The sequence below is a fragment of the Chelonoidis abingdonii genome, chromosome 9, assembly GCF_003597395.2.
Source record: "Chelonoidis abingdonii isolate Lonesome George chromosome 9, CheloAbing_2.0, whole genome shotgun sequence".
Lineage (NCBI taxonomy): Eukaryota > Metazoa > Chordata > Testudines > Testudinidae > Chelonoidis > Chelonoidis abingdonii.
Genome location: NC_133777.1, coordinates 59187420 through 59202528, shown reverse-complemented (window position 1 = coordinate 59202528; position 15109 = coordinate 59187420). Strand labels below are relative to the sequence as shown.

Sequence of the window (15109 nt, the reverse complement as noted above, 5' to 3'; positions counted from 1 at the left end):
GCTCCCTGATTCTCTGCCCCAGCTCCCCAAAGGACCATGAACTGCAGTGTACTTCAACCACTCCCACTCCCCCACCTATACCATGCTCCTTGAGCCAGGGGCTGCAGATAAGAAAGCATAGGCATTGGCTTTGTCAGCTCTGCATCTACTGTGAACTCTTTTGTCCTGAGGGAATCCCTAGCTGCAGCAGAGGAAACTACCTGCAAGCTCCATTAGTTTTCAGTTGCATGAATACAGTGGGCAGAATGTGTCCCTTTAGTAGTAGTGGGAGAGAAAAGACTTTATTATCACAAAGACATAACTGGATGATTTCCTTCTGACCTGGCAGCACAGCTGCATGCTGGGTAACAGGAGAACTAAATGTGCTTCAGTGGAGCTAAGGGATGTCACAAAGAGTATTTGCCTCTGGTTCAGGAGGAGGATAGAGGGTAATGGCAACTCATAACTCAAGCATGTTCTGATCTCAGTTTATCTTTGCAATCAGCTCCAGGACATCTGCTCTTGCACCCTCCTAGCAGGAGGGAAAATGCCAGTTGTCCAGTGCAAGTAAGGGCCATAATTTAGAGAAGATAAATTAGGAAGCACTAGGGCCCCATCTTCACAGACTTTGTTTAGAACAAGGACACGCACACACATGCAAGACACAGATGGAGTTTTGCATGTGTAGTGTGACACTGCACTCATAATGTATTATGGAAATATGCTTATGAGTGTGAATATGATGTAACTGGAATATGCTTCATGCAAAAGGTCTCTTGTATCATTACAAAGCTTATGATCTACTGAGTGTGTTCATCCTATTTGTTTGCATGTATTATTTCTATGTCTGGAGTTAGCAGAATATATAAATTTGTAATACTAATGTAAACATATTAAGTGGAAGCCATTAAGGGGGCTTCAGAATCATTGACCTGTAAATGGCTTTGTCTACTTGCAAACCTTCCTGTGTACATGTGGGCCAGCCCTGGAAGAATGTAGGCTGGGGTCTCACAGAACAGGTCACCTGATACTGGAATCCATCTTAAACCTGGTGCTTTTCCATTTAGAAGAGAGACAAAGGATTCCCGCCTTGGGCCAAAGCTATGAAAGGGGGTGGAGCAGGACAAGGAGAGGCTAGCCATGAGAAATCCCCTGTTTACCATCTGAAATGTCTGCTGGAACTAACAAGGACTGTACCAGGGGAAAGGATTGGGCCCAGACTAGGAAGGAGTCTAGTCTGTGAAAGAAGTTTATTGGAACATCTCTGAGTGTGAAAGACGACTTGTAATCACTTTCTTAATGTATTAGGCTTAGACTTGTGTCTTTTTGCTTTATTTTGCTTGGTGACTTACTTTGTTCTGTCTGTTATTACTTGAAACCACTTAAATACTACTTTTTATACTTAATAAAATCACTTTTGTTTATTAAAAAACACAGAGTAAGTGATTAATACCTGGGGGAGAAAACAGCTGTGCATCTCTCTCTATTAGTGTTATAGAGGGCAGACAATTTAAGAATTTACCCTGTATAAGCTTTATACAGAGTAAAATGGATTTATTTGGGGTTTGGATCCCATTGGGAGCTGGGTGTCTGGGTGCTGGAGATAGGTACCAGCTGAGCTGTTTTCCATTAAGTCTGCAGCTTTGATTGCATAGACCATACCCTGAATCTGGGTTGCAGCAGGCTAGCGTGTCTGGATCAACAAGACAGAGTTCTGGAGTCCCAAGTTGGCAGGGAAAACAAGCTCAGAGGTAATTTTAGCACATCAGGTGACAGTCCCAAGGGGATATCTGTGACCGAACCCATCATATGTAGATGAACAGAACAAAGACTACTGAGTACACCTTGTCCTGGCCACTCTAGTCAAGCATAATATACTTTACACTTTAGTATGTTAAACTATACTCTCCAAGGCACACAAAATATACGTTACTTCTTGAGCAAAACATTGTATATTATGTGTATATAGGGCCTGATTCTGCAAACTGTTCCTCATATAAGCAGAAAAATTGAGACATACCTGTGCAATCATCACACTTGATGTTGCCAGCTGCCCATTAGTGTGTTTATCATCTGACAATGTAGTGCAAAAAATGTGTTTCATTTAATTTCACTACAAGCCAACAAATCCCAACTTTCCCAAATTCTCTATTCCCTAAGGGTCTGATAGTTAGGAGGCCTTATTTTCTAAAGAATATTTACAGTACTCAGACCTAAGGCCCAGGGGGTTGTTAGCATATTTCAACCAGAGTGTGCACAGGAAAATAACGGTTGTCACCAATCTACAGAAACATTAGGTCAAAGTAAACATTTACCACAGTAAGGGCTTGTCTACACTTGAAACTTCAGAGCGCTGCCGCAGCAGCGCTTTGAAGTACGAGTGTGGTTGCGGCACCAGCGCTGGGAGAGAGCTCTCCCAGCGCTGCAAGTACTCCACCTCCTCATGGGGATTAGCTTGCAGCGCTGGAAGCTGCGCTCCCAGCGTTGCGGCACTGTTTACACTGGTACTTTACAGCGCTGCATCTTGCAGCGCTCAGGGGATTGTTTTTTTCACATCCTTGAGCGAGAAAGTTGCAGCGCTGTAAAGCGCCAGTGGAGCCAAGGCCTAAAAGATATGGTACAAAAACCTCACTGTAACAGGCATTTTAGCTATACGAAATATTGCAGTAAAGTCAATACTACCATACAGCGTTTTTAACTCAGCTTCTAAACAACAGATCAGTATTAGCAACATAGTGAATAGTAATTCTGCTTTTCTTTCTTACAGGGCTGGAAATAACTGGTGGTGGGTTCCTACCATTGCACCTATGATGGGAGGAGTAATTGGAGCCTTTACCTATATTATTTTTATTGAAATTCACCATTCAGATACACATCTGGAAGAAGACACTGATATGTATGAGAAATATGAACTTACCAATATGGAGAAAGCAGAAAATTTGCAATCAGCACCCTGTTTGGTTTTAAAGCAGAATGACTATATAGGTCATTCTGCAAACACTGTGTGCCTCAGTTAAAGTACACAGTTCATAACTTACATGACCTGCACAGAAAACAAGTCCAAAAAGGATTTCTTCCCCTGAAGGAAAGGCTGATTATTTCAAAATCTGGGACTTAAATTACTCACTTGCTTCAGGGAAAAAAATGCTGTTTTTTTTTCTGTGGTTTTCAGGTCAAGTTTTCTCCTAGATGAAATTGTAATGGGATGATACACTGATTTGCTAATTCAATCCATACAATCCATAAGTCAAGTAATCTAACTAACCACTAATGGATGAGGCACTGAATCACAAAACTGCCTGCACAGAGACAGTTAAGTGGTCCAGTACTGCACTACCATGTAAAGAAACAAATTCACTCGTTACAGCCATATACTTAAAAAAGGTATGTGCTGAAAAGATTATGCGTTAGGAAAAACAATATCAGAATTGTCCAAAAGTTAATTGAAGTGGTTTGTACCTAATTTTGTATCTGGGTATTAACTGGACAGCTGTAAAAGGATATGCAAGTGGTGAGGATTGATAATAGATAACATGTTGACAAAAGGTAAGAAATCTCTGTCTTGAGCTCTAGTCCAAAAGACAATATTGATACTTTTGCTCAGCTTCTTCATTGCTGTAATGCTCCAAGTAGGTTTTCAAACCAATAGATTAATCTTAATGGAATCTATTTAAAACCTAAACTAGATTATTCATTCAAATGTCTCTTGCTATGTTCTCTGGGTGAATTTCACCCTTGGGCAGAGGGCCAGCAGCACAAGGCTTGCGCCATGCAGACAAGACCTATGCACTACTTAAGTTCAAAAGAGGCCTTGTGTGGGCACTCTGCACAGGATGAATTTCATCCTCTAAAAGGGAGCAATTTTTGTTTTGGTGGCTTCAAGTCATCTCACAAAAACAGTCATTAACATTAGAAATAGGTCCAAAGCCAGACCCCAGATTCAAACTGCACTGAGCTCTGAGATCCAGACTGAGTTCAAAGCCAAACAGGCTCTGAGGAGTGGGCTCTCTTTCTCTAATGAAGATGGTTAGATGTATTCTACTTCCACACTGTTTAGTTTATGCTAGTCAGTATCATTATCAAGTCCTCTCTTTGAAAATCCAGTTTCCTGTTTTATCAGTGTAAATGGAATGTGTCAAATTAGCTCAAAGCAATCTCTAATTTTTATATGACTGTGATTGTGAATAAAGAGACTTCATGTTCAAAAGCTGTGTTTTAAAGCTCTGGCTATCTACTTTATTCACTCATTTTAGGGTATTATTGTTCCCTATTTAACCTCAATCCATCCTCAAAACCCACAACATTTTCTCCAAAGTATCTACACTGGGGGGTGCAGAACTGTTTTTATGGCCAGCCACTCCAACAATTGAAAAAAATGGTTTTGGGAATAATGTGGTCAGAAGCCTTCTCCCAATTTCCAGAGGGCAGGTCTGTTACTCCTCCTACTTGACATAATATGCCAGTAAAAATTTAGAGGCCTAGCACATAGCAGCAAAAAGGTAGAAAATCATCTGGTCAGACAAAAGCTTTATTTGAATTTGCATTGTTGACTGGACATTGACGATACCATTTACCTGAGGAGCTGCATAGAATCATAGGACTGGAAGGGACCTCAAGAGGTCATTTAGTTCAGTCCCCTGCATGCAAGGCAGGACTAAGTATTATCTAGACCAGTGGTTCCCAAACTTGTTCCACCGCTTGTGCAGGGAAAGCTCCTGGTGGTCCAGGCCGGTTTGTGTACCTGCCGCGTCTGCAGGTTCGGCCAATTGCTTCTCCTGCAGGAACAAGTTTGGGAACTACTGATCTAGACCATCTCTGACAGGTGGTTGTCTAACTTGCTTTTTAAAATCTCCAGTGACGGAGATTCCACAACCTCCCTGGGCAATTTATTCCAGTGCTTAACCACCCTGACAATTAGGAAGTTATTCCTAATGTCCAACCTAAACCGCCCTGGCTACAATTTAAGCTCATTGCTTCTTGTCCTATCCTCAGAGGTTAACTAGAACAATTTATCTCCCTCCTCCTTGTAAAAACCTTTTATATAATTGAAAACTGTGATCATGTCCCCTCAGTCTTCTCTTTTCCAGACTAAACAAACCCAATTTTTTCAATCTTTCTCCATAGGTCATGTTTTCAAGACCTCTAATCATTTTTGTTGCTCTTCTCAGATCTTTAAAATTTGTCCACATCTTTCCTGAAATGTGGCACCCAGAACTGGACACAATACTCCAATCGAGGCCTAATCAGCACTGACTAGAGCAGAAGAATTTTTCTTGTGTCTTGCTTGCAACACTACTGCTAACACATTCAAGAATGAAGTTTGCTTTTTTTTGCAACAATATTACACTGTTGATTCATATTTAGTTTGTGATCCATTATGACCACCAGGTCCCTTTCCGCAGTACTCCTTGCTATGCAGTCATTTCCCATTTTGTCTGTATGCAATTGATCATTCCTTCCTAAGTGGAGTACTTTGCATTTGTACTTATTGAATTTTATCCTGTTTACTTCAGACCATTTCTCCAGTTTGTCCAGATCATTTTGAATTGCAATCCTATCCTTCAAAGCATTTGCAATGCCTCCCAGCTTGATATCATCCGCGCACTTTATAAGTGTACTCTCAATGCCATTATCTAAACCATTAATGAAGATATTGAACAGACCCAGACCCTGATCTGATCCCTGCTGGAACCCACTCAACATGCCCTTCCAGCTTGACTTAAGAACTATTCTCTGGGAACAGTTTTCCAACCAGCATAACTCCATTTTCAATGGACACTTTAAGAAAATATACACAACCATAAAACACTCACATTGCCAAGTCACCATACAAGCACAGTGAAAAATGTTGTCTCTGATTATAACCAGTTGCTTTGGACTACTGTATTCAAAAACATATAGTCAGTTAGATCCATTTGCTTGTTATATTGCACCACTTTTTGGAGAGTCACCATAACAAAATGGAAGGACGGGCATAGCTGGTCCATGCCTTTTGGAGAAGAGAAGAATACAGGAAAAGCAAGTGTATGACATATACGTGATTGCTAACTATACAGATTTATATGCAGGATTTACAGCTGTAGCAGCTTTCTCCTCTGCCTTGTATATTGATATATTGTACTGTTACAGCTTGTGACATCATACAGTAAAATACAAGGCTGTCAGCAAATGAATTTATAAACTCTAATAACCTTCACTTATAGTACAAATCAGTAACACTCATCCTCCAAATATCTGCTCAACAAACCACAGTCTGTTAAATTACAGAACACTCCAAGGCACTGAGAGGTTAAGTAGCTTGTCCAAAATCACATAGGGTGTAATTCTGCAAGTTGCTGCGTGCCCTTAACTCCCACTGAAGTCAGTGCCTTATTGGAAGCATCTGTGCAGAAGATAAAAATATGCATGTGTTATGCAACTGAACGAGAGTAATAAGTTTTGCCTGGAATGTTTAAAACAGGCTAACATTCATTGTGCCAGGACTTTCCACAAACAGGCCACAGCCAGTTGGCATGCCCCCCATACCACACGCTGTTGTTTCCTTTGGATTATGCACCATGGTACAAAGTGTGGAAGCGTGGGTCAGGAATCTCTGAGTGGGACATTTTGCACAGGATATAGAACAACTGGTCTATACTTATAGCATGTGTCTGTGTATTAGCTGTGGTACACAAAGAATCATAGATATCAGGGTTGGAAGGGACCTCAGGAGGTCATCTAGTCCAACCCCCTGCTCAGAGCAGGACCAATTCCCAACTAAATCATCCCAGCCAGGGCTTTGTCAAGCCTGACCTCAAAAACCGCTAAGGAAGGAGATTCCACCACCTCCCTGGGTAATCCATCCCAGTGCTTCACCACCCTCCTAGTGAAAAAGTTTTTCCTAATCATCAACCTAAACCTCCCCCACTGCAACTGAGACCTTACTCCTTGTTCTGTCATCTGGTACCACTGAGAACAGTCTAGATCCATCCTCTTTGAAACCCCTTTCAAGTAATTAAAAAAGCCTATCATCCCCTCTCATTCTCTCTTCTGCAGACTAAACAATCCCAGTTCCCTCAGCCTCTCCCACTAAGTAATGCTCCAGCCCTTTTAATCATTTTTGTTGCCCTCCACTGGACTCTTTCCAATTTTTCCACATTCTTCTTTAGTGTGGGGCCCAAAACTGGACCACGTACTCCAGAGAGGGTCAAATGTCAAATAGAGGGGAACAATCACATCCCTCGATCTGCTGGCAATGCCCCTACTTATACAGCCCAAAATGCCATTAGCCTTCTTGGCAACAAGGACACACTGTTGCCTCATATCCAGCTTCTCATCCACTGTAACCCCTAGGTCCTTTTCTGCAGAACTGCGTCCTAGCCATTTGGACCCTAGTCTGTAACAGTGAATGGGATTCTTCCGTCCTAAGTGCAGGACTCTGCACTTGTCCTTGTTGAACCTCATCAGGTTTCTTTTGGCCTAGTCCTCTAATTTGTCTAGGTCCCTCTGTATCCTATCCCTACCTTCCAGCGTATCTACCACTCCTCCCAGTTTAGTGTTATCTGCAAACTTGCTGAGAGCGCAGTCCACGCCATCCTCCTGATCATTAATGAAGGTATTGAACAAAACCGTCCGCAGGACTGACCCTTGGGGCACTCCATCATTTCTACTCAGGGATCTATTTTTTAAATTAATTTTAACTCAAACTAATTAATGGATTTAGTTCTACATTCTCAGAAGATTCCCTCTGTACAAATGAGAGCTTTCTTTGACTTCAGGGGGGCCAGGATTTCACCCAGAAACTAAGGGCTTGGCTACACTCAAAACTCCAAAGCGCTGCCACTAATCATGATCTACAGTGTTTTATAGGCTGGTGTTGCAAGAACACATTAACTAACCCTATTCCCAAATTACTTAGGTCAGAAGCTGTGCCAGGAGCACAGGAATGCTGGGGCATGAATAATGCCCATTGTGCGGTCAGGGGGCATCCATGCACAGATAAAGTGGACCGAGCCCCTATATCTCAGCCTGTTCCCCTCTGCAGTTCTGCTTGGGGAAAAACTCTTGAAGTAGCTTTCCCACAGGTCTGAACTAAAGGCAGATTTAGGGTGGAATAATTTTGTCTACATAAGTCTCATTCCAGCAATCCATTTTAAGGCATGCACAGATAGTCAGATTTTGGCCTACCGTGCTTTAAAAACTCTCAGGCCAACGTATCCACCAGGGAGCTCCATTGAGGTTAACAGAGTTATACCAGGGATGCATTTTACTCTTTAAATTTACATAACAAAATTTGATGTACAGGTTACAATAACTAAAGGAAATAACCCAACAAAACAGTGCTTAAGTGGGGTTCTTCACTTTGTCACAGAAATCAGCACAAGCAAGGAGATTCAGAGTAGTAATTGATATTTCATTCTTAATCCACTCTGCAGGGTATTACCTCCCTACAGCTTATGGTCTTTCTGGTAGTGTATGTTGTTCTCTCTTTCCTTAGTCATCTCTATTTTCTCTGCTCTTTCTCTATATAGTGCAATGGCTCTCCAGAGATCTATATTCAGCATTTTTTTTCAGCTACTTTCAAATCTGAGAATGTTCTCATGAGAGCAACTACAAGTTTTACCTCATATGCTTTTTTTTTTGGCAGTTGCCTGCATTTTTTCTCCCACCAAACAACCTTACACTGGAAAATACAAGTAAACTGACTAAGATGCAGTAACAGCTGTTCTCTGTCTGTTCAGTACAATTGTTATTGCATAGCATTACTGGCTTCGTGGCGCCGTAGTTTTAAAAAAATTTCTACGTTTTAATCTGTTGCTAAACTGTAACAAAAGAGTATTTAGGAAAAAACATCATCTGTGCATAACATTATTTTAGGTTTTTTTTACCTCATCTTGTTAAAATTATTTCTTTGTATGGCACTACTACTGTTACTGTCTCTGCTTTTCTAGTCAGCTTAAGGTGTACAGCATCTGTTTGTTGATCAACCACGAATGAATAGTAGGTAATGATTTTAAGCCACTGATATGTGCTCTGCGTGTCTAAATGGAACACTAAAGAAACCTATATAGGTGTGAAAGAGGAAACTGTGCACACTATACTTGTGTGGGTTTTTCCCTCATTCCTTCTCTTTTTCTTCCTTAGAGGGATGTTATCAGGAAAAAAAAAAACAATCAAAACTTATTCTTCTGTATGGCATTAACATCCTCCCGAACTGAGTACAAATCAGATTTACTTTTCACTGTCTCCATATTTCCAACCCCAAGCATTCAAAAATCATAAAGTCAAACCCCAACCAGTCATGAGATTGGTTTAAAAATCATGAGATTTAAAAATAATAAATGTGGGTTTCTTTTTATCTGCCTTCTGGAATTTTTACCTTTAGGGAGTCCACATTTTCAATCTTGGCTTCATAAAAATGAGGGCTTGAAATTTTTGCTTGTTTGTTTTAATGAAATCAGAGATTCTCATGTCATCATCTGACTCAAGAAACCAGGGCTTTAATTCAAAAAAACAATCAATCATCACGAGACTCATGATAAAAATCTCAAGAGTTGGCAACACTGCAGTTTATGCTGTTGTGCTTTTGCATTTCACTCAGTCAAGGCAACCGATGCAGACTGATCAGTTTCCTTTTTGTTTCTGTAGCTCATGCCCTAGCATGCAGTGGGCTGTTTATACTAAGAGTGGAATTTTCAAAAGTACTATCACTGGTTCTACCTCTGCTCCTGCTGAAATCAATTGTAAAACTCCCACTGACTTCACTGGGAACAGAGTTTTGCCAAGGCTGAGTGCTTTTGAAGATAGCATCCTATATTAATTAGTATTTACTGAAGTCAGAAATGAATGTCTATATCTCGGAATCTGTTAGGAAGTGTGCACAGGTACGAATACTTTTGTTTTGGAAGCAGGGTGCTTTTTAGTTTGTAGGATGAGTTCTTTGGATGGCTTAGATCTAGAGCCCAGTTAGGAGTTAATCTGTCCTGCAGGTCCCAGGCTAATTTTTTCAGGGCTGACCAAGGATGTTGTATTTGTAGGTAGTGTGTTGCACATGATAAAAGACCTAGTTATAAAAAGGTTAATGGCAGGTTAATACACAAGACGCCACAACCAAGTAACATTCTTTCATATGCTTTAAAGAATTAGAAATACCTTTTAGCTGCATTTTACTGTTCTTAAAATTAAATGTAAAGTAAAGATATTGTGTGCAAATAATGCAAGAAGAGAGCTAAATTTGGAGATCTTTTGTACAATAATTCACCACCATCTCCAGACATCTATTGTGATTTGGGACATTTCTAGGTAGCATCTTTTCACTTACATGTTTAGAACAATTACAAATTCTACTACGAAACCTTGGACAGAAATGGCATGCATATTTAGGTACACACACTAAGACAAATTCTGATCTCTGTTATATTCTGGATTTACTGTGAAGTAAATCAGAGGAGAATGAGACTTGCCGTTTCTTGTTGTCTATATTGGCTTTTCATTCTAGGACTACAGTACAACATAAAATCTATTCCTTATCATTAATGCAATGCTTCGAAGACCTTAATAATAGATAGCAAAGCAGGGATTCTGTTTAGCAGTAGAAAGAAACAGCCATAAGTCAGATAAAAACAAAGATAAATATCAATTAGGAAAAAACAGATTGTTTACTAAACAGCAGCAATGAGATGGCTCCTATTGTTATGGAAAGAGTGTGGGGAAACGGTATTATATTTTGCTAATATAACCATATTTTTCCCTCAAGAGTTTACACTCTACCTACCTAATTGCAAATATATAGCCTTCCCCTCATTTTACATCATATTTCAAGGCCCACACCTTCATTCCTATGTAACAAGAATGATTGTGGACAGTGTAAAAACTGGCAATGCAAACCGACAATGTCAGCCAACCAGCGCACGCGTCACCTTACACAACAGCTCCCCTAAAGGCTTTGAGCAAGCCTTTCTAACTGTAAATGGAGTGATACGGATGGCCGGCTGGTGAGCATCATAAATATGAAGTGTTCTCTGCTGTTTGTTGGAAAGCATACTGCTGTATCTGGGGAGCGGTGAGGTAAGAGACAGAATAATAAGATCCTTTACCCCTTCCCACAATAAAAATACAAGACTGCATGTTTCCATTGATTTGAGGGAAATTTAATTTCCCATTATAATGAAAGGAAAAGACTTCTGATTTCTGTGCTGCTAGGCTTCCCTCCCAATTTTCTAGAGACTTCAGCTTTAGATTTAGACTATGACTTTCCCCCTGCAGAATGCATACGGGGGATAAGAACCTGTAAATCCGTTCCTGGCACAGGATATCCTGTCCTTGGATCAGGGAGTGCTGTGCAAACACTATTCTCCACCCATCTGTTTCAGGGGTGGGGAAGTGTGTGGGGAGGACTAAGGAGTGGCTGGAATCTTTGCTCTGCCACAATAGTGCATTGGCCAGCATAGAGGCACCAGAGCAGAGGATGTTGTAAGTTAGACCAACAGCTAAATTACTTAACTGCACACCAAAGCAAGGGAAAGTAGGTAAAGAACTATGCCTCAGAGGGACATCTCTGAGACAGTGCCTCCTAGGGGTATTCCTGGGATGGTGGTGCATGTTCCAGGATGTGCCTAATGGCACAATCTCATCCTTAAAGGACATGAGCCCAGGATTGAGAATGGACACCATAATGCTCAGATATGATCTTAATGGGCACAGTGTGAGGCTCTATCTAGACAGGTAGGAATCATAAAAGTTGTACAACTACAAAGTCATTCAATAGATCTAATCATTAAAAATAAGAAAAAAAAGTATGGAAAGTTCTGAGCAGCTTCTTCTCAACCTATGTTTTATATTAGAGGGACGAACGTCCCCCAGCATCATATCCCAAACCTATCAGAAGCGAAGGAAGGAGCTGTAAAAAAAGCAAGGAGATGCTAAGATGATGATCTGCATTTTAGGCATGATGTCAGCAAGAGTTAGGGAGCTTGCAAGCAGTCTGAATTTCAGGAATCTCTGTCAAACATTATAGAAGCAATAAGAAAATGTGCTGTACAGAAAATCCACAAATGTTGGCAAAGGAAACCAAGACATGAAGACCAGCCACAAGACAGACATAATAAATGTTTGGCCACTTCAGGAAAATAACATTGTCTGTGGAATGTGACATAAATAGATAGTGGTGAAAAGCAACTGTGACCTGACAATTCTGGAAGGTGGGTCAGGGCAGGTATATCAGTCTTAGGCTTTGTCTACACTAGCAAATTAGATCAGTTTAATTACGTTGATTAGGGGTGTGAAAAATCCACACCCCAGTGGTACAGTTAAGCCAATTTAAGTCCCAGTGTAGACAGTGCTAGGTCAATGGAAGAATTCTTCCAGTAATTTAGCTAGCACCTCTCAGGGAGGTAGATTACCTACACAGACAAGTGAACCCCTCCCTCAGCACAGGTAGTGTTTACACCAGAGGTTCTCAAACTTCATTGCACTGCGACCCCCTTTTGACAATAAAAATTACTACATGACCCCAGGAGGGGGGATTGAAGCCTGAGCCTGCCTAAGTCCTACTGCCCCCAGGAAGGGGGCTGAAGCCAAAGCCCAAGGGTTTCAGTCCCAGGCCTGTAACCTGAGCCCTGATGCACAGGACTGGAGCCCTCAGGCTTTGGCTTCATCCCCAGGCGGTAGGGCTTTGGCCCTGGGCCCCAGCAAGTCTAACATCAACCCTGGTGACCCTATTAAAATGGGGTCGTGACCCACTTGGGGTCCCAATCCACAGTCTGAGGACCACTGGTCTACACTGAAGCACCACAGCTGTAGCTTTTCAAGTATAGAGAAGCCCTTAGAAAAAGGGCTTTAACGATTCCTATGAACTTAGAGGTTACCTCAGGTTAATTATGGGCACCTAATTAAGGGCAGCCTGAGAGCTTTAAAAACCTCTTCCTGTGAAAGAACAAAAGGAGGAGGGGTGAGAAGCCCGCTGCAGAAGGGTTGTGTAAAGCAAGGGGGATAGGCTTCTCCTAGGAAAAAGGCAGTTTTTCCCTATAAGGGGATATTTTGTGTTTATTTCTGTTTGAGAAGGGGACCTTGATTCCCAGTGTAGCTGTGCCCTAGTGGGTTAGAGAGGGTTGCTGGCAACTAGTAGCATAAGAGGAGACAGATTTCCAGTGGGCATTAGGAAATGTATTTTTGTTTGTTTAAAGATGCCCTCAGATGAAAACCCCAAGGCCTACCCTATCAATATTGAAGTATTACACCTCTAGAGTAAGGCTGATTTACTTCAGACCCCTCCCCCCAACACCAGAGGGAGAAGCACTGGACCCTGACAAGACAAAAGAGGTGTGTTGTCACAACACTTAATCACGACCATTCTTTCCTTCTCCACCACGAGCATCATGTTTGACTCATGAAATTAAAATCCGGTATCAGAAATGAATTCAAACCTTTCTCAAATTAGTACATTCTAATTCAGGCACCTGTTTTGACACATCACTAGTCAATACAAAGAAATATTACTTATTAAAAGTTGAACTTTTGAGTCTTGTGTGAATGATGTTTCATATTTTAATGTGCTCACAAATAGCACTTAATAATAATCTAATGCACCAAATATCAGAGGGGTAGCCGTGATAGTCTGGATCTGTTAAAGCAGCAAAGGGTTCTGTGGCATCTTATAGACTAACAAATGTATTGGAGCATGAGCTTTTGTGGGTGAATACCTACTTCGTCAGATGTATGCAATACGTTTGTTAGTGTATAAGGTGCCACAGAATTCTTTGCCACTAATACACCAAGAATATTTTCAGCATCCTCAAAAAGTCATCTGTACTTCAGTCATTTCAACTTTGCAGTCATATCAACAGGATTGTCAATGAGGAAAGTAACAGAGCATGCACCACACTGAAACTCAAAAACAGTACACTTGAATACAGAGATCAGGAACAAACTTGAACAGAATTCAACAGAATTAATTAACCTCAAATAACTAACATGCAGCCACACATCCCTAAGTTTGGCAGCAAAATATTGCTAACTAAATAGATGTTAGTTTTATGTAATGTTTTCTTGAATGGGGTAAAATTGCAAATTATACTCAGTGATAAATCTCATCCAGGGCCTAGAATTGGTGGATATTATATTTTCTAATATGCAAGCAAAAACTTGCATTTTCAAACCAGATGACTTATTTTAGAGTAAGGAAATACACCTAAGAAAGAATGAATTTAGTGTCTTCATAGCTGGGAAGGGAGGGCCAGAGAGAGCGAGCATACACAATGACAACCATCTTGAATTAACTCCACTTCAACATCCAACAACTGGCAGGGCGATCCCAGACATTTAATTTGCATGACACAGAATCATAATATCATTGCCTCCCTATCACACATACATCACAGGTGATACCATCCTGCAGGTTGGCGTCAAAAAATTTGGTCAAAATACGGGTTAGTGCTGACTAAGCATTGCAGGGAACTCGTTTTACAGGTACCTCCTGCCACCAAAGGATGAAATCCTCAGCTCACTGAAGTCAGTGGGAGCTTTCTCATTGGCTTCAAGGAGGTGAGGATTTCACCTTAAATGTCTAAATCCCCGTATGTTTTCAGTGTTGTAGCCATATCGGTCCCACAGACCTGAAGAAGAGCTCTACGTAGCTCGAAAACTTGTACCTTCCACAACAGAAGTTGCTCCAATAAAAGATACTCCCTCACCCACCTTGTCTCTCTTAGGGCTGGTCTACACTGGGGTGTGTGGAATAGATCTAAGATACACAACTTCAGCTACGCTATTAGCTAAGCTGAAGTCGAAGTATCTTAGTTCGACTTACCTGGCCATTCTTACGGCGGTGAGTCGACTGCAGCGGCTCCCCCATCGACGCTGCTTACTTCTCCTGCTGAGGTGGAATATGGGCATCGATTCGTGGATTGATTTATCATGTCTAGACGAGACACGATAAATCAATCCCCGACAGATTACTACCTGCCGATCCAGTGGGTAGTATAGCTGTACCCTAAGATCCCTGTATGCAGGACCGGCGCTAGGGTTTCTGGCGCCCTAGGCGCCGGGCCATTTCGCCGCCCCGCGTGTGAGTCTCGCGGCTCCAGCGGAGCTGCCACAGGCATGCCTGCGGCAGGTCCACTGGAGCCGCGGCTCCCTGACCCCGGGGGAGGGG

The 15109-nt window shown here is 41.5% G+C and overlaps 1 protein-coding gene across 1 annotated transcript in view; it reads left to right on the top strand.

The window, feature by feature from the left end:
* Window positions 1-4148, top strand: part of AQP9 (aquaporin 9) — a 39316-nt gene extending 35168 nt beyond the window's left edge. Inside the window, 2 exon segments of the mRNA XM_032774118.2 lie at window positions 2747-2908; window positions 2910-4148. Coding sequence (XP_032630009.2) covers window positions 2747-2908; window positions 2910-2946 — 199 coding nt within the window. The 3' untranslated portion in view covers window positions 2947-4148.
* Window positions 4149-15109: the final 10961 nt, after the last annotated feature.